Source organism: Penicillium malachiteum, assembly GCF_028827825.1.
Source record: "Penicillium malachiteum strain IBT 17515 chromosome Unknown utg000002l:1.0-8849297.0:1.0-8852440.0, whole genome shotgun sequence".
In the NCBI taxonomy this organism is placed as follows: domain Eukaryota; kingdom Fungi; phylum Ascomycota; class Eurotiomycetes; order Eurotiales; family Aspergillaceae; genus Penicillium; species Penicillium malachiteum.
Genome location: NW_026643095.1, coordinates 1,205,637 through 1,225,513, shown reverse-complemented (window position 1 = coordinate 1,225,513; position 19,877 = coordinate 1,205,637). Strand labels below are relative to the sequence as shown.

The 19,877-nt window shown below is 46.0% G+C and overlaps 8 protein-coding genes across 8 annotated transcripts; 2 read left to right on the top strand and 6 right to left on the bottom strand.

Moving 5' to 3' along the window:
* Positions 1-337: 337 nt before the first annotated feature.
* On the top strand, positions 338-2,340 carry N7483_003506 (uncharacterized protein; the record flags this gene model as incomplete). Its single annotated transcript, XM_057086943.1, has 7 exons — positions 338-365; positions 443-578; positions 634-857; positions 934-1,454; positions 1,523-1,678; positions 1,779-2,063; positions 2,113-2,340. The coding sequence occupies 7 exons, from the start codon at positions 338-340 to the stop codon at positions 2,338-2,340; spliced, it is 1,578 nt and encodes a 525-aa protein (XP_056946772.1).
* A 416-nt stretch (positions 2,341-2,756) lies between these two features.
* N7483_003505 (putative MFS sugar transporter) lies at positions 2,757-4,520 on the bottom strand (the record flags this gene model as incomplete). The annotated part of the gene is made up of 5 exons (XM_057086942.1): positions 2,757-3,145; positions 3,202-3,725; positions 3,780-4,014; positions 4,078-4,418; positions 4,480-4,520. 5 exons carry the CDS (start codon positions 4,518-4,520, stop codon positions 2,757-2,759), a joined length of 1,530 nt encoding a protein of 509 aa, XP_056946771.1.
* A 1,073-nt stretch (positions 4,521-5,593) lies between these two features.
* On the bottom strand, positions 5,594-6,230 carry N7483_003504 (uncharacterized protein; the record flags this gene model as incomplete). The annotated part of the gene is made up of 3 exons (XM_057086941.1): positions 5,594-5,642; positions 5,876-6,137; positions 6,212-6,230. The coding sequence occupies 3 exons, from the start codon at positions 6,228-6,230 to the stop codon at positions 5,594-5,596; spliced, it is 330 nt and encodes a 109-aa protein (XP_056946770.1).
* Positions 6,231-7,541: 1,311 nt separating this feature from the next.
* N7483_003503 (uncharacterized protein) lies at positions 7,542-9,445 on the top strand (the record flags this gene model as incomplete). The annotated part of the gene is made up of 4 exons (XM_057086940.1): positions 7,542-8,154; positions 8,218-9,040; positions 9,105-9,357; positions 9,416-9,445. 4 exons carry the CDS (start codon positions 7,542-7,544, stop codon positions 9,443-9,445), a joined length of 1,719 nt encoding a protein of 572 aa, XP_056946769.1.
* Positions 9,446-10,277: 832 nt separating this feature from the next.
* N7483_003502 (mitochondrial import receptor subunit TOM22) lies at positions 10,278-11,214 on the bottom strand (the record flags this gene model as incomplete). The annotated part of the gene is made up of 3 exons (XM_057086939.1): positions 10,278-10,334; positions 10,559-10,848; positions 11,106-11,214. The coding sequence occupies 3 exons, from the start codon at positions 11,212-11,214 to the stop codon at positions 10,278-10,280; spliced, it is 456 nt and encodes a 151-aa protein (XP_056946768.1).
* A 390-nt stretch (positions 11,215-11,604) lies between these two features.
* Positions 11,605-13,448, bottom strand: N7483_003501 (mitochondrial-processing protease subunit alpha; the record flags this gene model as incomplete). Its single annotated transcript, XM_057086938.1, has 2 exons — positions 11,605-13,263; positions 13,335-13,448. The coding sequence occupies 2 exons, from the start codon at positions 13,446-13,448 to the stop codon at positions 11,605-11,607; spliced, it is 1,773 nt and encodes a 590-aa protein (XP_056946767.1).
* Positions 13,449-14,145: 697 nt separating this feature from the next.
* On the bottom strand, positions 14,146-15,754 carry N7483_003500 (S-adenosyl-L-methionine-dependent methyltransferase; the record flags this gene model as incomplete). The annotated part of the gene is made up of 4 exons (XM_057086937.1): positions 14,146-14,305; positions 14,365-14,906; positions 15,123-15,335; positions 15,488-15,754. 4 exons carry the CDS (start codon positions 15,752-15,754, stop codon positions 14,146-14,148), a joined length of 1,182 nt encoding a protein of 393 aa, XP_056946766.1.
* A 640-nt stretch (positions 15,755-16,394) lies between these two features.
* N7483_003499 (acetoacetate--CoA ligase family protein) lies at positions 16,395-18,536 on the bottom strand (the record flags this gene model as incomplete). The annotated part of the gene is made up of 2 exons (XM_057086936.1): positions 16,395-18,245; positions 18,309-18,536. The coding sequence occupies 2 exons, from the start codon at positions 18,534-18,536 to the stop codon at positions 16,395-16,397; spliced, it is 2,079 nt and encodes a 692-aa protein (XP_056946765.1).
* Between the last annotated feature and the right edge of the window lie 1,341 nt (positions 18,537-19,877).

Here is a 19,877-nt window from a genome sequence, read left to right as displayed (position 1 = left end):
TCAAAAGTACCTCGATCTCTCGGCAACTCGCCAAGCACTCCAATAAGGGGCAAAAATCAACACCACGTTCACCACGCCCAGATCACATCTATTACCTTTGAGAAATGACAAATTTACAAAAAGATCCAGTTAGTGAGACGACATGTAACGAAGTGGGGTCATATCGTGTTTTGATCCCCACTGAAAAGCTGTTGTACAGACATTCCAGAGTAGCCAGCGATCACGACATCCATGCTACATAGTTGCCATCGCCGGAACCTCCACCACGCGCTGCACCAAATTTCCCTATATAAGTGAGAGCTACTATCAAGGTAAAAACGATCAGACATTCCTCAAAATGACGGAAGCACAGGATATTAATTTTAGTAAGATATCTTGCTGCTTTTCAAGCTCCAGAATACTCGTACTGACCAGTTAGAACCCTCATTACAAGAGGTTTCAGGCGGATATAATGGATCGAGCTCTGAAGATGTTGGTAGCTCCGTTGGTGATATCAAGGAGACAAATATCTTGCAAGAACGCAGAATTGGAGTTTGGGGTTCTATATCACTTATTGTGAATAAAATCATCGGATCTGGGTGTGTTTGACTCTCTCCATAACTTCGAATCTTGAATTGGTCCTAATACAAACAGAATTTTTTCTACCCCTACAACGATCTTTGAACTGGCTGGCAGTCCTGGACTATGTCTTGTCTTATGGAGTATTGCTGGTGTCATATCATACTGCGGAGCTCTGGTGATGTTAGAGTTTGGTACCAGCATGCCGATCTCAGGTGGTATGAAGGTCTATATGGAACGATCATTCTCACCTAAGTTATTGATGACTTGCATATATCTATTTTACTGTGTTTTCCTACGTGAGTCTTTATTTCAAGAGCTCTCTGTTGATGTTTCCTGTGCTGTCTCGACTAACAACATTCCGTTGCCCTATAGAAAATTCGGCAAGTAACGCAATCACGGCTTCGGAATACCTGCTCGATGCTGCTGGAGTTGACTCAACAACATGGAAAGAACGAGGCCTGGCGATTTCTGCAGTCTCGTTCGCCGTTATCACTCATGCTGTTGCACCCCGTGTTGGAAGAGCGCTACAGGATATCTTGAGCGCAGTGAAACTATTCATCTTGTTTTTCATCGTTTGCACTGGGTTTGCAGCGCTTGGAGGACATCTTCGTGTTCCCAAGCCAGATAATCTTTCTGCTTCTTCATCTTTCAAGGGTACATCTAGTAGCGGCTACAATATCGGTACAGCGCTATTGGATTGCATCTTTTCTTACCAGGGTTATGATAACCTGAATGCGGTATGTCGTCAAACGCTACTATCTGAGACTAGAGCTTCGCTAACAATCATCAAGGTACTTTCTGAAGTCAAAAATCCTGAAAGAACACTTCGAATTGCGTTGCCATCTGCCATGGGCTTGGTGACTGTGTTATACATTCTGGCAAACATAGCTTACGTGAGTGATCCTGGTTCATAATGGCTAGGTATTCCAGTGAATCCAAGCTTAAGCTGACATTTTTATAGTTCGCCGGTGTATCTCGAGAGGATTTCTTGGGCTCAAATATCACGATTGCGGCCACTCTATTCCGAAATGTCTATGGCGAGTCTGCAGCAGTAAAGGCTCTTCCAGTACTAGTGGCACTTTCAGCTATTGGTCACCTTCTTAGTGTGGCATTCGCAGTCTGTAAGTATCAATGGGCTCACAATTCCAGTCTATCTAACAAATTCGAATTTTTGGCTAACAACATTGGTAGCACGCTTGATTCAAGAATTGGCTAAGGATGGAACAACTCCATTCCCAAATCTCCTCATGCAAAACAGACCATTCAAGACCCCTATTCTCGCTCTTGCTGTTCACCTCAGTGTCACAATTATCTTCATCTGCGCTCCGCCTGCCGGCGATGCGTTCAATTTTGTCGTCGACCTTGGCACATATCCAACTGTATTCCTCTTATCCGTTATAACAGTTGGTTTGATTAAGCTGCGCTTGTCAAAGACGGAAGATTTCTACTCCTCATTCAAAGTACCATGGGCCGCTCTCGTCTTCTATCTCGCTGCAAACATTGTATGTCTTCCCATGGTGATTCTATGATCCGATTTACTGACTTTACCAGTTCTTGCTTGTTATGCCCCTGGTACCACCCACAGGTGGCAGTGATAGTAGCCTACCATACTATCTTTCACCCGTTGTGGCACTGGCTATTCTAGCGCTGGGTGTTATCTACTACTATGGTCGATGGGTGATCTTACCGCGTATCTTCCGCTACAGACTCGAACTTGTGACAGTCGGGCTCAGTGATGGATCGCAGGTCTCGAGGTATAAAATGAGAAAATTGGAATAGACAAGTTATCCTTGTACATAGATGTGGATCTTCCAGATGTCAACTCCATCTTGAGCTTTGACAAAAACACAAACACTGGCAGTGAAAGCCTAAGAATTGATTTGCACATGAAATTCTGAACATAAATCCTGGAGCCAGTCGGAACAATAGTCCGTACTAAAAGACTTGAACGCTCAAGTGCTGGCAATTTATTGCTCATGATGTAAATACGCCCTACACATGCAACTGGCTATGGAGCCTCATTTAAGTTATAGTGAATAAAACAAGTCTCAAGGGCTGTATCCAATTTCAACAGTTGAATTGAATACTAATAGAAAGTTGAATAGGTAATAGTATGTACTATAATTAATTGACGTGACAATTTTCATCCACAAAGATAAGGCAAGTCACCGCGCTAACATTGACAGCAACAATCATTAATTGGTCTCGACATTCTCAACGTTCACAGTCGCAGGCTTGTCCACAATGTCACGACCACGGGTATCAAGCTTCCTGCTTGCAAAAACCTCCTCACCCTGAGTGACGTGGTTAGCACCACCAAACAAAGCATCGATCTCCTCGAGAGGAACCTGCTTGGTCTCTGGAATGAAGAACCAAACGAACAGACCCAACAAGAAGTTGATTCCGGCAAATAGGTAAAATGCGTAGAATCCATCGTTGTTAAGGAATGTAGGGAAGAACTGCTGGAAGATAGTGTTGGCAACATTTTGTGTTTGCGATGCCATACCCACAGCCTGGGCGCGGACGTTCATGGAGAAGATCTCTGCTGTCCAAATCCACACGGTTGCACCCCATGATGGTTTATCTATAATATATTAGTAACGTGAGGACTGAATGGGGGGTTGGGGGTCTGAAACTTACAGAACAGGATAAAGAGGAAGAATAGGAAGACAATCGAGATTCCAACAGGTTCGGATTTGCCACCATCTGCTGTATTGGCGGTCTCTGTCTCGACAGCGGACACAATGATCATGCAAAGACCCATACCAATGGAACCACCAATTAGAAGAGCCTTTCGGCCAAATCTATCAATGAACCAGATGGCGTTGAGAGTGAAGAGAATACCAAAGGTGGCGTTGAGAGCGTTGATAAGAGAGATCTGGCTCTCCCGGGTGAAAACCTTCTCGTAGATCTTGGTAGAGTATGTGTTGAGGGATCCCTGACCAGTGAGTTGCTGACCGGCGTTTACAACCAAAGCAAGAAGCAAACGCTTTCGGAGAGACTTGTCTTTCCAGAGAGCACTGTAGCCGCTGGAAATTGCTTCCTTCTCATATTCGAGAGCTTCACGAATCGTCAAGATCTCATGCTCGACCTCCTCTTCTGTATCTCGTACTCGACGGAGGGCGTCACGAGCCTTCTCGACATCGCCGTTTCGTTGGATGTACCTAGGAACAACTGTGTTAGTAGTCACTTAAACCGAGGGTTCATATAGAACTTACCAACGAGGACTTCCAGGAATAGTGGGAAGAAGGGCAATGATCAAGATGGGGAACAAAAGTTGGAAAATGATAACCAGCTTCCAGTCCCACTCTCCAAGCTGAGGGGCTCTGGTAGTAGCATAATCAATCCAGAAGCAGATAAAAGATCCAACGGAGTAGAACATCTGCCAGAAGGTCATGATCTTTCCTCGAATCTCTGAGGGAGCCAGTTCACCGATGTAAATCGGGCCAGCAGCTATAGTCGTGCCAAGTCAGTCTTAATTCAAAAGACAAAAGGGGTCGAATGCTCCCAACTTACTCAAGGCAATACCCTGACCGATACCGATCAGAACACGTCCACCGATGAAACAAGCAATGTTACCGCGTGGAGCAAATGTCTGCATAAATGTAGCGACGATGACAAAAGCACAACCAATACCCATCGACATCTTGCGACCAAGGAAATCGGATGATGGTCCACCAAGGAAAAATCCACCAAAGATGGCGCCAACTGTGTATGCTGTGTTGATTCCACCAAGCAAGCTCTCACTAGGGTTGTCGAACCAGTCGACCCAGTTGGCGGATCCTTGGACGGAGTTGAAAACGGATGCATCATAACCGTACAAGACCATGCAAGATGCTGCAACAAGGGAGACAAACCTGAATACTAAGTTAGAATTTCTATAGGGACATTCTCTCATGGGATGGAAGGACAGCATACCAGTTGTAAGCTCGCTTGGAGCTCATCTTTTGGAAACCCATCTTGGCGTTGGGGTAGATAAATTGGTTGAATAAGATTAAGAGTTATGCGAGTGACTGCCAAGTCCTGCCTATGCAGCCTTTAAGCTTGGACAAGAGAAAGCTTGATAGTCCAATACCAAGCTCGTAGTCCTGTCAAGGGATATCAGGAGAACAGCACACAACTTCGAAGAAGAGAAAGGGTGCGGAGTACCCCAGATATAAATGTTCCTCGACTTGTCTGGGGGAGACGTGAGCTTTCTCGGCACCCTAAGCAGAAACCGTCACGGCTCCAATCAGACCATCCTTTAGGACGACGCCTCCGGGTCACGCTAAGAAGGACTTGCATTTGTGATAGCAATTGCCCTGTAAGACCGGGGTCGCTGAGTGGTGGGGTTTTCGAAATCAACCACACATGGCTCGAGAGCTTGTGCGCCCTGGTGACCGCTCATTGGTCTCGATATCTTTGAATAGTATGGGGACAGACCTGGGGTAATGGAGGTCTGGGGTTCGAGGATATTTTGTCCCGCGGCACACCATAGTTTGTATTTCCACGAATCAGATCCCGCGTGGTTGAAGGATGGGAGAAAGTTGACTCCACCAATCGTAAGAAATCTGGGGAATTAATCAAAATTGTTTTTCAATTATACGAGGGTCAGAGTGAAATCTGGGTAAATGGAAGCGAGGATGTTAGAAGTTAAGGTTGGATCTGGGGTATCACATGGCAGATCCTATCCCTTTGTTGAAGAGCCATGTGCATCCATGTGCTACTAATATTTTAATGTTTTTCTACTTATTTTGTCTATCAATTTTTAGAATGATAAATTGATTAAATTAAATTTCGTTTCCTTTATCTATAGGGAGGGTACTTGGTTCTCTCAAAAATTATCGCCCCCATTCAAGACATGCTAGTGAGCATGAGAGGCAACTGTCAGAATCTCTCTATGCTGACAGGATTACTTCCATCTCACCCTCTATGTACTTGTCGCACATGTAAACTTGACAACTCGAAGGTAATCGGTCACAATGGTCGCAAATGACAGTGGAGTACACAGAGGATCCCATCTCAATCCCGAGTTTTTGATTGATCTTTCCATCTAATCCATTTTCGAATAAACCATCTTCTGGCGAGCTTGAGATGCCTTTCTATAGACATGAGAAAGACTCCAACAATAATGCACAAAGCAGCCGAGAGAATAGCAAGAAGGAAGAAATATCCAATTGATAAAGATCCAGTGCCAAGCTCTCAGATGTTCATTGCAAAGAAAGAGCAGGTGAAGCTCAATGGAATGAAAAGAAAAGCCACTATAGTAAGCCTAAAGTCATTGTCAATACAAAAAGAATTTACCAGTAGCTGGTTCAGTAGTCTTTTCACTTACCTCCGTACTGAATCTGCCTGGTTAACACCTCTCCTTGCTTCTTGAATGTTTGCCAAGTTCGCTTGCTGCTGAAGAAGTACTTGGAGATCTGCTGCGATCATCTCGCTTTCCGTAATCAGCTCTCGATAATCTGATAGAATACCATAAAGTTTCAACGACGAAGGTTGAGGGTTGACTTCGGAATCGGCAAGAAACCTTGACAGGCTAGTCAGAGAGGACATCATAGCACGGCGGTTTCGTTGGTTTATCTCCCATTTAGTGTCTAGATTAAAATCTTGGCTAATCTTGTGACTCCCCCGAAATGGTGCTAGCTGAGCGCAGATAGAAGCCCCATACCGTGCAGATTCTCTGACATATGGGAAAAGATAGTCCGCTGGATTCTGGTTCAATCGTAAAATCTCAGTTGGTGGCGTATGATTGACAAGCTGATCATATAGAAGAAACAGTTGGTCTCCCGAACTAAGGTAATGATCTAGCGCAAGAACAATAACTATATTTAGAGTCAGTAATCAACCTGTGAGAGATTGCTATGGGAAATATGAAGACTGAATGTATCTCACATCTGCGTCTATTTCCACATATCTTCCATGTTGTAGTCATGGAGGTCCATTAATCTGTTCTTATCTGTAAAAAGCGCCGTTTGGAGGGAGAGAATGAGAAGGAAGATGAGTAGTAACTTGACCAGTTTGGTCAAGATCACACTCAAAGTGAACAGAGAAAAAATCCGGATGAAGGTCATAATGAAGACCAATCAAATCGATATAAGCTGGATTGATACTCTCAAAGCTTCGATATTGAAGAAATATTAATCAAGTCCGACAAGTTTCAAATCAAAGCTCTTCTGGCTCTTCTTTCAGAGCCTCAACCAGATTATGGTCTATTGGTTTATTCCTGCTGACCCTAAATCGTCTGCCCTGTATGTTTTCCTTTTCGCTGTCTATGATGGAAATTTCAACAGGCAATGGCAAGTTGATCGATGGGAATATGGAAGGACTGCCAGTGTTCTGAAGAAAGTCCTTCAGCCACACATATCGATCATATTTGTCAGAAAACTTGGCTTCGATATAGTCCGCGTATGTCGAGATAGCCTTGGTACGGCCCATTGGATGGTTTCCGGATCTCCAAGTCGTCTTTGCTCATATCCCGACTCTTCAATGGAAAATAGAAATGTAGGCGCAATATATATAAAGTCAAAGATATTTGGAATACAAAAAAAGGGTGAAGTTGTGATATGGCCTAGGTGTTGGAGAGAAAGAAAGAGAAGAGAAGGTGGGGAACCACGAATGTAGGTGCCCAGCTGATGTATAGTGTTCAATACGAGACAATTCTCAACACTATGCCATAACTTATGTATTTTTGGTTTAAACCTGTCCTTTATGAGAATTAACTCATAGAGATAAGGTCTTTAATTAATTTAACAAATTACTTTATATTTAATATTTGAATTAAGTGAAAAGTAACTAAAAGAAAAGGCGATCTATAGACCGCTAAAATCACGTGCGCACGTGCCCCACTTAACGCGGTCCCACGCGACAAAAAAAGGTTCCCCGTCTTTTGTTTTCGTGACAGCCTTTGTTACTTCGTTTGACTCTCGGCGTCGTTCCCCCCCCCCCTTATCTTGAGCTGGTTCCCACGTCCCCGTCCCGATTTTCGTTCCCCGGCCAAAATGCGTCGGAAAGCACCGAGCACCAAAAAGCAAGCGCGGCTTGCTTTTGCTCCCGCCATACCGGCGTTGGATGGCAGCGGGAACGATGGCGATCGCTACAGAACCCTCTCTTACCAACACCCCAGTTTGGCCACCGTACGCGCACGAAGTCCGCGCAACGGCAAGACTTCAAAGGAAAATTCTCCACAAGTGAAGTTACCAATCAGACCGAAAAAGGGCAACCAGAAATCAACACAACTCTCATTTCAAACTCTCGACGGCACATTCGACGTCTCCGACACCTCTGACCTCTCCTCACCCATCTCGGTCTCTGAACCCTCCCCCGAAGATGAAATAGTTGTGCCCAGTGCCCAGAAGAAACGAGCTCGCGTGCAATCACCTGATATCCCAGATGAAGAGACCGAAGAGAACCCTCGACCCCGTCGCAAATTGAAGCGCAAGTCAGAGAGTTCCCCAGTCCTTCCGATTGATTCGGACGATGAGCCTGTGCTGTCGTCGCCTATTAAACGACGCAGAAAAATAGAGCATGCGGACTCACCTAAGAAGCCTCGTGTCAGCGCTGAACAAGATGAATTGGACATCGAGGAGGATGTTAGAGATCTTCAGGACTCAGGTACATATTACTCCGTGCATCCAAGTACAAATGTACGATGTATGACTAACAAATCTTCCACAGTTATCAAGACAACAAGAACTCGAGGCCGCCTTGCCGAATCTGCACGAGACAAAAAGCTCAAGACATTGGAGGCTATTCGCCGCAAGCGCGCCGGAAAGAAAGTAAAGAGCGAAGACGATGAAAATGGTTCTGATGAAGATGAGGAAGGAAGCCCGACTAAGCATGGTCGTAACAGAGACGATGAAGAAGAAGACGAGGATGACGAGGATGATGAGGATGATGAGGAGGAAGAGGACCAATCCATCCCCCGTGATGAGGATCTGGACCGCTACGAAGATGACTTTATTTCTGATGACGACGACACGCCATTGGGAGTTCCTGCCGATATCCCCCTCAAATTCACCCGACACGCATACAAGAAACCCAAAGACTACTTCCAAGACGTAGTCGCCTGGATGGTCCACAATCGCCTTGATCCCGCATTCCCACGCTCGGACGACATGTATGAAATGGCATTCATGAAATTGGAAGATGAAGTGAAGGCCCGCGTAGGCTCTCAATTCAGTTCATCGGTCTGGAACCCTGGCTTCCGCTTTGCACTCCTTGCTCGACCTCAAATTGAGATCACAGCCTACTCGACTGATGAGGATCATTCATGCGATGCTTGTAATCGATCGGGTCACCCTGCCTCATCCGACATGAAGTTGTATGGCAAGCCATACTCACTAGAAACCCTTGAGCCGCTTAACGATAGCGAAGAGGATCAATCCCGTCTAAGTAGCGATTTAGACTCCAATGGAAGCAATGAAACTGAGACTGAGTGTGATTATGATCGGGATGGACATAGACTCCCAGATGAGAATCAACGCTTCCTCCTAGGCCGGTAAGTTTCAATACCAGCCTTGATATCATATCTTATTGAATGCGCAACTAATTCACATACACAGAAACTGCAGCCATAAAGCTCAGATAGCACACACACTGACTCACTGGCGATTCCATCTGAATGAATGGGTTGTTGATCATCTTGAGCGAATGGGTCACATGAAGGATGAAGAAGTCTTGCGTCGCAATAATTTGAGTCAGAAGCGGAAGACTCGAAATGCGCTCAAGGTCCTTGATGGTATGATTGAAGCTGGTGAGGTTGAAAAGCTCTACCGAGACTTTCATACAAATTTGAAGACTGCTCGAGGAGAAAAGGTACGTTCATAAGTCTGGGATTTTTATCTGGAATTTGCATCTAACAATTATCTCCTAGCCAAGCTATCATGACCGTCATGACCGTTAATGGATATGATAGCCAGCATGCTTAGCTTCTGTAGCTAAGTCCTCTCCGTTTGTTGGTTCCTGGCGGAACCTTTTTTTTTTGATATGTACTTTTATTCTGCGCTTTGATACCCCTGCTGTCTCTCGGTTATTTTTCCGTTATGCTTGTGTTCTGTTTCAAAAAAGGTGATGGGTCGCTTTGTACGATAGGTTGGACGAGACCATTTGACGGGTCACCTTGTATAATAGCTTGAAGGAAAACATTTGACGATGTCATATCACATTACTAGTAGACAGTGCTGGTTGCCTTTCCTATATGGGTTCAAACCCCGAGTAGACAGCCAAGTTTTACCAACTTGAACTTAGATATGGACTTGTGATTATAAAACTGTAGTAGAAGATGACGTTACTGTTGACAACATGGCATGCTTAATTTCAATCTTCATTTTTCATCACCGAAAAAATCAGAGCAAGATAATAGTAGATAAACAAAAACAAATGAGTATATAAGGACATGGAGAGGAAAGGAGAAAAATGATGATTGTTGTACAAATACATGCATGCATGAGCTGCCGGAGCCAGGATTCTGGAAGAAGACATCAAGGAATCGAAAAAAGGAGAAAAACCAGCTGGCTGCCCAAGCTGAGCGAATCGAGTGGTGATGTGGGGACAACTTCCAATGTAGATGGCCGAGACCCTATACTGGGGTTGACCGTTAGAAGAACCCCAGGGCCATGGATGTCATGTCTTTGCCGTCGAGTCGCTCATGTCGAGACGTTCTCGGATTAAGCTATTGACGGCCGACTCGCCCAGCTTTGGTGCTAACGTCCGCTGGATTCCGAAGTGTTATTAATTTACAGAATTTGTTGAGCAGCATCATTCTTCTCGGGTTCGGAGCCAGGGGTGAGCATCTATCGGGAGGAAAGTCAGTAATAGGTTCATAGATGGAGATAAAGGGAATGCAGAGATGATATAGAGATCAGATATTGCCACGGTATGCTCCTGAGAAATCCCCAGCTCTCCCGGTGTGAAACCAGCTAGAGACAAGAGATCAAATCATGCATCCGTGATATCATCTCTCAACCCATCCGCGATTGGCATGAAGTAGAGAATAATCGATTGGAAGATATCATACCTCGTTGGCACCCTTGATCATACCCTGCTCACGCTCCATCTGGATGTACTGCTCCTCCTCAGCGTAGGCAAGAGCCCAAGGGACACCGATGAGGAAAGCGCTGGTGCTGATGATCCAGAGAGCCTTTCCGCTAAATGACAGACTAGCCTTGCCGAAAGATGTGATAGTGTCGACGGTGCTGGTGACAGTGTGGCGGGCGGAGGGGGGAACCATGTCCTTCAAGGCAGAGATACGGTCGTAGATGGTCTCCTCCTCGAGCTCATCGTCTGAGGCATCAGAGATCTCGGAGTCTATGGAGATGAAGAATTGATGTTAGATAAGAAATGCCAATTGATTGATGAAATGTGGTTGATGTCTTGATTTCGGGATGATTTCGATGTTGAGTCCGCGCCGGAAAGTCACGATGGCATAATAGGGATTGAATCGGGGATATAGATGGTGGATAATATGGGATTGAAGATTGATTCAATCCCATTTCAAGACGTGCTATAGCAGCACGATGCGACTCGCGTGACCGGGATCAAGGAAAGTGTCGTCAAGTACTTACCAGTGTCGGTGTAATCATCCTCGTCATCGGAGAGCAGCAGAGCATCGTTCTTGGTGCCCATGGGCTTCTCGACGAAGTGCTCGTCCTCGACCTCGGTAAGCTTGACCATTTTCGCGGTGTTGGAGGTTTTTGATGTTGATGGTTTAAATGAATGTACAGGAGATGGATGATGGAGGAAGCGCGAGTTCGGTCGCTCCGACTTTTTTGCCGGGCAAAAGCGGCGAGCGAGCTAGGACCCGCCCGGCTAACAACACTTGTATATGACGACAATGGGAACAACTGGCAACTAGATGAGGAGAAAATTATTGATAAATATTTTACAGAGTTGTGTTTGGTCTTAAGAATACATCTCCATTTCCTTCAGATGGTACACCTTCAGCTTCTTTATCCATGTTAATGGGATGCAAGTACTCATGCTGCGGCACTCATGGTACGCTGGCATATTGGTACTCATCAAACACAGTAAACATGTAAATAGGCCGTTCTAAATGATCTATGTTCATCGACGACCCAACTTCCATCGGGAAATCCGCTCCTGAATCTCTTCCCAGGGGAAAGAGCGGAGCTTGTAGCCCTCAAGCTCACCCTCCTGCAACACAACAGTAGGCTGGCCGGTGCCATTGCCCTTGTTCTGGACCTGGCCACCAAAAACTTGGCGAGCAACACGACGGAGATCCTCAACAGTCAAATCCTCAATCTGCTTGCACATCTCCGTCACGCTAACCTTGCGACCGTGTACCTGGACCTGACGACCCAAATCCTCGAGCTCGACCATGCGAGACTCCAGGTTCATGAGAAGTGACGAGCGAAGCTGGTTCTTGGCTCGGTTGACCTCCTGTGTTTGTAAAGCAGTGTAACCAGTATCAAGGGTCAGAGACTGCAGCTCGCGGCACATGACCTCCAGCATCTCTGTTGTGCGGGTTGGGCTGCAGGAGGCCTGGATACCAAAGACACCACTGTCGGTGTAGCTGTGGTTGAAGGCAATACAGCTCTCAACCCATCCGTGCTGGTTCAAGACGTTTGTGTAGAGTCGGGAGTACATGCCCTTACCCGGGCCACCGGCCGAGAAAGATCCACCACCACCCAGGAGGGTCTGCAGAGTAGCAAGGGCATAGATATCAGGAGATGAGATGGGAAGTGCCTCGAAAGCAAGGTGGATGTGACTCAGTCGGGGCAGCATTGGATTCGCGGGAGGCGGAATGGGAGGAAGGGCAGTAAAGCCACCGGTGTAGTAAGCAGGGCGTCGGAGATCCAAGGTGGAGGCTTCGACCAGGGAGGGGTGGAGAGGTTCGACGGAGGCGTGGTTTTTTGATGTAGTGGAAAGTTTCTTAAGGAAAGGAAGCTTCGACAAGAGCGAGGAGTGAGTGCTTTGCGAAGCAGCTGAGCTGCTGACAGTCGAAGACGCTGTGAACTGGGGAACGGTTGGGATTTGGCCCTCCTTAGCAGCAGCGTGGGAGTCTGACAGAGTAGTATCAATTCCTGAGCCTGACAGAACCGGTCCCTTGCTGTGGGCAACGTCGCGGCTCTTCATATCTCCGAAGTATTGCTCTGTGAGCTTAACGGCCTCGGCGTGAGGCACACCAGCAAATGCAACAACCATGCGATCCGGGTTAAAGAAGATCTCACGATAGCGCTCCACAACAGCCTTATTGATTTCGCCTAGCCTCTCAGCAGGGCACAGTAGAGGGTTTCCGAGAGTGTTGTCCCTGTATGCTGTCATGTGGACAAGCTCTGGCAGGATAAGCTCCGGCTTAGCCCAAATCTCACCAATCTCGTATTCGGCTGTAGCAAGCTGATCAAGAACCTCCTCCTCAGTGATCAAGGGATCCCGAATGGTTTCCGCCAAGATGCCGAGTGTAGTAGGAACAGCATCGTTGAAGCTGGCGGACTGGTACATCAAAGACTCTCTCGATGACGCACATTGGATACTACCGCCCAGCGCCTCCATAACCTCGAGCATCTCATCCGCAGATCGTGACTTGGTTGATTTGTAGGCCAATCGGTCCATCAAATGACTGACTCCGCGCAAGCTCGCATCTTCGTAACGAGATCCGGCATCGACGAAGACTCCGACACCCGCGAATGGGCCTGGTAATGACTCTGTGGCGACACGGACGCCGTTGGGCAGGGTTGTGATTTGATCGAGCTCCGCAGGGTCCTAGTAGAGAGAACGCAAAAGTCAATGGTTAGTGATGGTGACAAATTACCTGATGGATCATGGTAAAGTACCTTGGCAGTGTCATTCAGAGTAGCAAAGGTTCTGGACTTAGAGTGAGGGACTCGCGCTATGGGCTTTGCGGCCTCCATGGCCCGCAATGCTGAGCGACGCATATTTCCGTTCATCATGCGTATCAATTAAATGAAAGATGTTCACGCGTGATAAATCCGGGGGGAACGGGAAAGTAACATCGGAAGATTCAAATCAACGGACCGCAGCGCCGATATCCTTACCGCCCCGCTGATATGCGTCACCAAGTGATGGCAGAAAATGTTCTTGATTGTTTGATTGATATGATTCATATGAATGGGAATTGATATAGTTATTTGCTTTCTAAATTATTTGGCCCCTTTATGAGGTGAGAATTGCTAGTTGGGAAGAAACTTGAAACATGAAGTTCAACAAAAGCACTCCAGATGTCTAGAGCTAGTACCAGTGGCATCCGCATACTACGGAGTATATATGTATACTAGTACCTCTAGTATGTCCCATGAAATTGCAATCAATGAGTTTAACCACCAGTCGACATAATTACCTGCACCGTCACGGTGACAGTGACCATATTAAGGTTGTAGAATGTCCTTAGGTGCACCTGCTCCACCGTTATAAACTTGAAGACGCTATACTATGCGATTAAATTTCCAACCACGGAGTGTATCTTAGCGTCGACAGCCAAGCCTGAAGACAGTATATATGAATGGCTTAACAGAGATAGCCATAAGCTCAAGTTTGGCCTTGATTGTATAAGATTTCAAATTTAATGTGTGCTTCTCAAGTACAGGCGTTGAGATCACAGGGCTTAAGATATTCTGGACTTGTCTGTTATCCAAACATCACTTGCAGAATGGTGTTGGGCTGTTTTGGGTCCTGAGTGACCTTCTCCAATGTAAATAGCGGGTCAGCCTCGACAAGGATAGACCACCACTGCTCAATAGTACGCTTATGAGAACCAAAGTAAGCAAGCATCGTGATATCCATAGATCTGAAACCCTGGGGTCAGTGGAATACATGTAATAGATGAGACTATATTTGGGACCATACCTTGCCTTTCGCTCCTCAAATTGGGAAACGGTCAATGGCTCATGCAATGCAAAATCATCAATTATGAGCTTAGTCTTTGGGCGAAGAATAGGAACATGCTGTCGTAAAATGTGAACACACTGGGAGTCAGACCAGTTGTGGAAGATGTTTCGGAAATAGTAAACGTCACCGATGACTTTCTGCGAGGTGAAGAAGTCGTATGTCTGCCACATCACCTGTTGATTATCTCCCGTTGATTTTACTGGAATTCCATTTGCCGTGTATGATTGAGCATGGGCATGGGGCGCGGCATCTTGCACCAAGAAGCGGAGATGAGGAAGGCGTTTGGCGAGGCCGATACTGATTGTGCCATTACCACCGCCGAAGTCGACGAATAATGATCCGGGAGCCAACGATGATAGGTGAGAATTGTTTAGAATAAAGTCAAAATCGATTCTGGCGGCCATCGCGCTCATGGCCAGATTCCAGCGTTTTTCGCGAGCAGGATGGGCTTGAAGCTCTTCATAGAGACCTAGTTCTGTATTGTTTGCGAGAGAGAACCCCTGAATCAAGTCAGTATTATACCTATCCAGATTTCACGCATAGGAGAGTACGTTAGATGGATACATACTGATTGATTCGGCGATTGTGATTGACCATATTTGACTAGCGCATCGATGGCCTGATCCAATAGTCTTTGAGATCAGCCAAACTGAATCAGACAATCAACTGGAGTTTATCTCAAGTTGACTTATATAACATTGGGAAAGGGTGCTGACCTTTGAAGATGCTGGAAATAGTTCGTCAGCTATGATACCCGAAAATGCACGGATTCTATCGTCTTCATGCAACAATCTCGTAGTCGCAGTATGTGCCACGAAGCCAGACTTCGGCTCTGCAAAAACATGCCTGGTCATGACAAGTCGAAGCACTCGCTTCAAATCGATAATGTTAAGACCGCATCGAGAAGAAAGCTCCTCAAATGAGATTATCTGCACTGGGAGGGAAACACTGGGCAATGCGGTACCGATGAATCACCTGTACGTAGAACGTTTCATTTGCCTGATTGAATGTTGTTTGATGTTAGCATACAGGACTTTGGAATGCAGCAGATATGATCAAGCTATGAAAAATAAATGCTCACATTAATGTCTTCCAGGATTCCAACTGGGCCCAAGATAAGGTCAAGCAAAGTTCTTGCGGAACTTATGAGGGCAGCTCGTGCATCCTGGATCTCTTCAGGGCTGGTGGGTGGAATAATGGTTTTGTTGGGCACTGAATCAGCAGAGAAGGTAGGACTAGGATGGCAGTTAGAAGAAATGAAGGCATTCAAGACCAAGACGTTATCTCTAATATTGTTGGCCAGGACAAGCATTGGCTCAAGCTCTCGTCCGCTGGGAATATGAGGCATATTGGCTATAGAGTTAGAAGAGATTCCCAAATGTTTTGATAACAGTGACTTGATTCTGAGATAGAGCTCCATGATGATGTTTATAGGTTTTCTTTGCTCCATTTGAACTATTTATAAGTTATAACACACATATCATAAAATATGCGGTATGTATACTAACTTTTAAATTTTCAAATTGGCCCCGGGGGTCAGTAACCGTGCCGAACTGTACGGAGTACTAGCACGGTAGTCAATCCTTTATATACCAATTGACTAGTTTATACGTGTGGAGATGAATAACAACTGCATATCTATGGAGCACTTCCAAGGTTGACGCATGCAGAATCCTGATTGCAAGGGTTGGGCCAGCCCCGTCAGGCCTTTTGACCCCGGGGGCCACCTTCCATCATACGACGTGGGGGCTGTGAAGTGGATGCACATGTGTGTATAATTATAATTAGTCTAGTTGATGTACAGATTCAAGTTCATCTCCAACATTTGAACTTGAACGCTGTCAGTGGAGGATGGTTCCAAAGTTTTACTACTATGTACCATGATGAGGTTCCAACTTGAAGGTGGCGGATTGGCGTTTGGACTTCTATCTGAAATTCAAGTTCAAACTTGAACGTTCTATTTTGACACAAATAAAAATTTTGACAGATCATGGGTGCTCCGAAGCCCAATCCCGGTACCAGTCAAGACAAGCAGCGTTGGCAACACTAGCCCCGATCTTAATATTGAGCCCGCACAAGATCTGCTTAACTGCATTCTCAACCTTCTTACCATTCGAAGTCACCGGGATCTCAGGACAAGCATCAATGATACCTGGCACATGACGAGCACTCAACTCCTTGCGAATAATAGCTTTGATCTGTGTAACCAGTTCTGGTAGAGTGGAAGGGTTGCCAGGAGCCAGTTTCACGAAAAGGACAACCGTCTCATCGGTGTCAATACCTTCACGTCTTCGGCCAATGCACAGAGAGTCCTCGATCTCATCGGCAAAATGCTTCAACAGAACATTATAGATCTCAGCACTTCCGAAACGAACTCCAGAGGGCTTCAGAACGCCGTCGCTGCGACCGAGCATAACAACACCGCCGGTTTGCGGGTTTACGCGCACAAAGTCCCCATGATGCCAAACTGAGGAACCAAATACGTCGAAATAACTCTTACGGTATTTCTCCAGGCCTGTTGGTCCGGGTGGCCAGAACATCACTGGCTGTGCAGGGAAAGGCACAGTGCAGACAAGGTCACCAGGCTCTCCTGAAGCACTGATGTCATTTCCGGCGTAATCAAAGACTGAGACTGCCATACCGAGCGAGCGGCACTGGATCTCTCCCTTGTATACTGAGAGGATTGGACAGCCCGAGCAGAACAAGGATAGAATATCGGTACCACCGGTGATGGAGCCTAGCATGATATCCGAATGGATGGAAGAGTAAATGTACTCGAAGGTCGATGGTGCCAATGGAGAACCCGTACTGAAGATCGATCGGAGGCTCTTAAGAGATACGGGTCGGTGTGCATGTTTGGAAGGGTTCAAGGCTGCTTGTTCCAGCATGGAGAGGTATTTGGCTGATGTACCAAAGTGGGTGATCTGGAGCTCTTCAATTAGTCGTGGCATAGCCATTTCTCCATTTCCACCTTCGGCATCAAAAGGTCTGAATGGCGAGCCGTCATAGAGGACAATAGTGGCTCCACTGGCCAGGCCAGAGACTAGCCAATGCCACATCATCCAGGTCGTGGTTGTGAAATAGAACACTCGGTCGCCAGGTCGGATATCGCAATGAAGAAGATGCTCCTTCTTGTGTTGTAACAATGTGCCTAATGATCCATGTACAATTGGCTTGGGTGCGCCGGTAGTGCCCGAAGAGTACAAGATGTAAACCGGATGATCAGGTCTCAAGCTCACAAACTCTAAGGGAGCATTCTGATCCTGAACTGTACCCTCGAAGTCGTGATAAGTCACAACCTTTCCATTCTCCGGTCGAACTTGATCGAGAGTGAAATCAAGAGATTTGGCTATTTCAAAAACGACCAGTATGCCCAAATCGGGCAAATCAGCAACGATCTCGCGCACCTTCGTATGAGAACCATGAATCTTGCCGTTGTAGAGGGAGGCGTTGTCTGCAAACAGGATTTTGGGCTTGATTTGCTTGAGGCGTTCCAGAACAGCATGAACTCCAGTGTCTGGGGAAACACCGGTCCAGAAAGCACCGATAGAAGTCGCAGCTAGCATTGCCACTACCGTATTCGCATGATTGCCAACAAAGCCAGCCACGCGATCGCCAGTCTGCAGACCAGCTTCCTTGAGTGCGTTGGCACATTTTTGAACTCGCTCTCGAAGCTCTTTCCACGAGATGAATTCGCGATCTCCTTCAGTGGCCCCGATTACCGCAATTGAGTCCTCGTCTGGGGCACATGCGGGATAAAGGAGATTCTCGGCGAAATTCAGAGAAGCACCTTGGAACAGTTCTGGTCGTGGGAACATGACATTGTCACATTTGAGAACCTGTAGGTAATGTCAGAACCTATCAATGCTAGTCTATCTGGCGGATATCACGATCCAACTCACCTCGTCATAGGGTTTGTGGGCTTGGATCGCAGTGTAATGCCAGATATCTTCCCAGAACTTGGCTGGCTCTGAGATACTCCATTTCCAAAGTGCGTGATAATCTTTCAAAGATAGTGCATGTTTCTCATTCACTTTAGTCATGAAATCGTAAATCTGCGTCTTCTCGGGAAATGAGGGTCGCCAGAGCTCCTTCGTCTCCATATCTCCATGGTCATCTATGTGTGGCATATTTTCTGAGGTTCAAGTTCTGAGATTGAGATTTTTCCAGATATTGGAAACGTCAAGTTGAATGACCTCTCAAGTGAAATGTCGGGTTATATGCGAGAATGCCGAAGGGATGATGGCGGCAGAGTGTATTTCCTCCGATAGTAGTACTAGAGTCTCAATTGGGGAAAGTACAACCGTGCTTGGCACTAGTTAATAATCAAAATTAAGAGTCCAGCCTGGAGGAGATACTTGAACATGCAGAGATCTCAATTGGACATTAAGGCAAGTTCAAAGCACAGCGTACAGGAACGGCGGCTTGAAGCGGGTATTACTTTGCCGATTTCCGCGGCTACGGTTATACAACCCGCAATAGGTTATAGAACGGACCAAAGCACCTTTCAGAAAATGAAACAGACGAGAGAATATATTCAAGAGAAAATTCTACGTGGTACGACTTGGATTTATGATCTTCGATGATCTACTTCAAAGAATAATTGAAGTTGCTTATTGGCTTACTCGTGTGCCGGAATCCGGGAAAGTGAGATCTAGGAAGTATGCCTCAGGCATAAATATAATGTCAACTTCCCCGTCTTGAGTCGTGACCGTTTTCATCTGAATAGTCCTTCAAGTTTCAGACTTAATATGTCACTTCGAGGTAACAATGAGATCATCGATCCCAATAAGTCCAATGGGTCCTCAAAATGACTATACCTTCTTTGGACGATGAGACTGTGGAGGCCATCTAACTTGAAAGAAGACCGTGCTTCAGGAGTTAAGTCCAGGCTCCATTCTTTGACGGGGGCATTCTTTGTGGAGAATCTGCTATGGGGTAGATTGTGGCTCTAAGAGGGTCTAACGGAATATTTTCTATACGATAAAGCGAGCTAATATGAGATCATGAATTCGGAGCTTCCATAATCATCTGATACCAGGTGCTAGGTAGTACTAGAATTAGGGTTAACTGATCTTTTGTAGATAGAGGATCGGGGGTAACCATGGTAAGTACATCTGCTTTTGAAGATTGATTTTTCTTTTATTCCAAGGTTTCATTAAAAAAATTGAAGAAATAATTCTAGTAGCACATATACTGCCGCAATACTATGTGTACGAGTACGAATCTATATTTATCATGTTAAGGTATCGCAGTAGCTCTGGCAATAGGAGGTTCAAGTTTCTCTAGGCTTCCATGGGGGCTATTCCACTCAGCCCTAGAGGTGACGTACAGTACAGATTTCGAGTGGAAAAGAGTAATCTATTTTGGTCAGATGGAGGAATTCAAGTACATTCCTCTAGATAGATCTATATCCGTACTGAGTACAATGCTTGTAATATTCCATGATAGATGCAGATATTTTATCATGT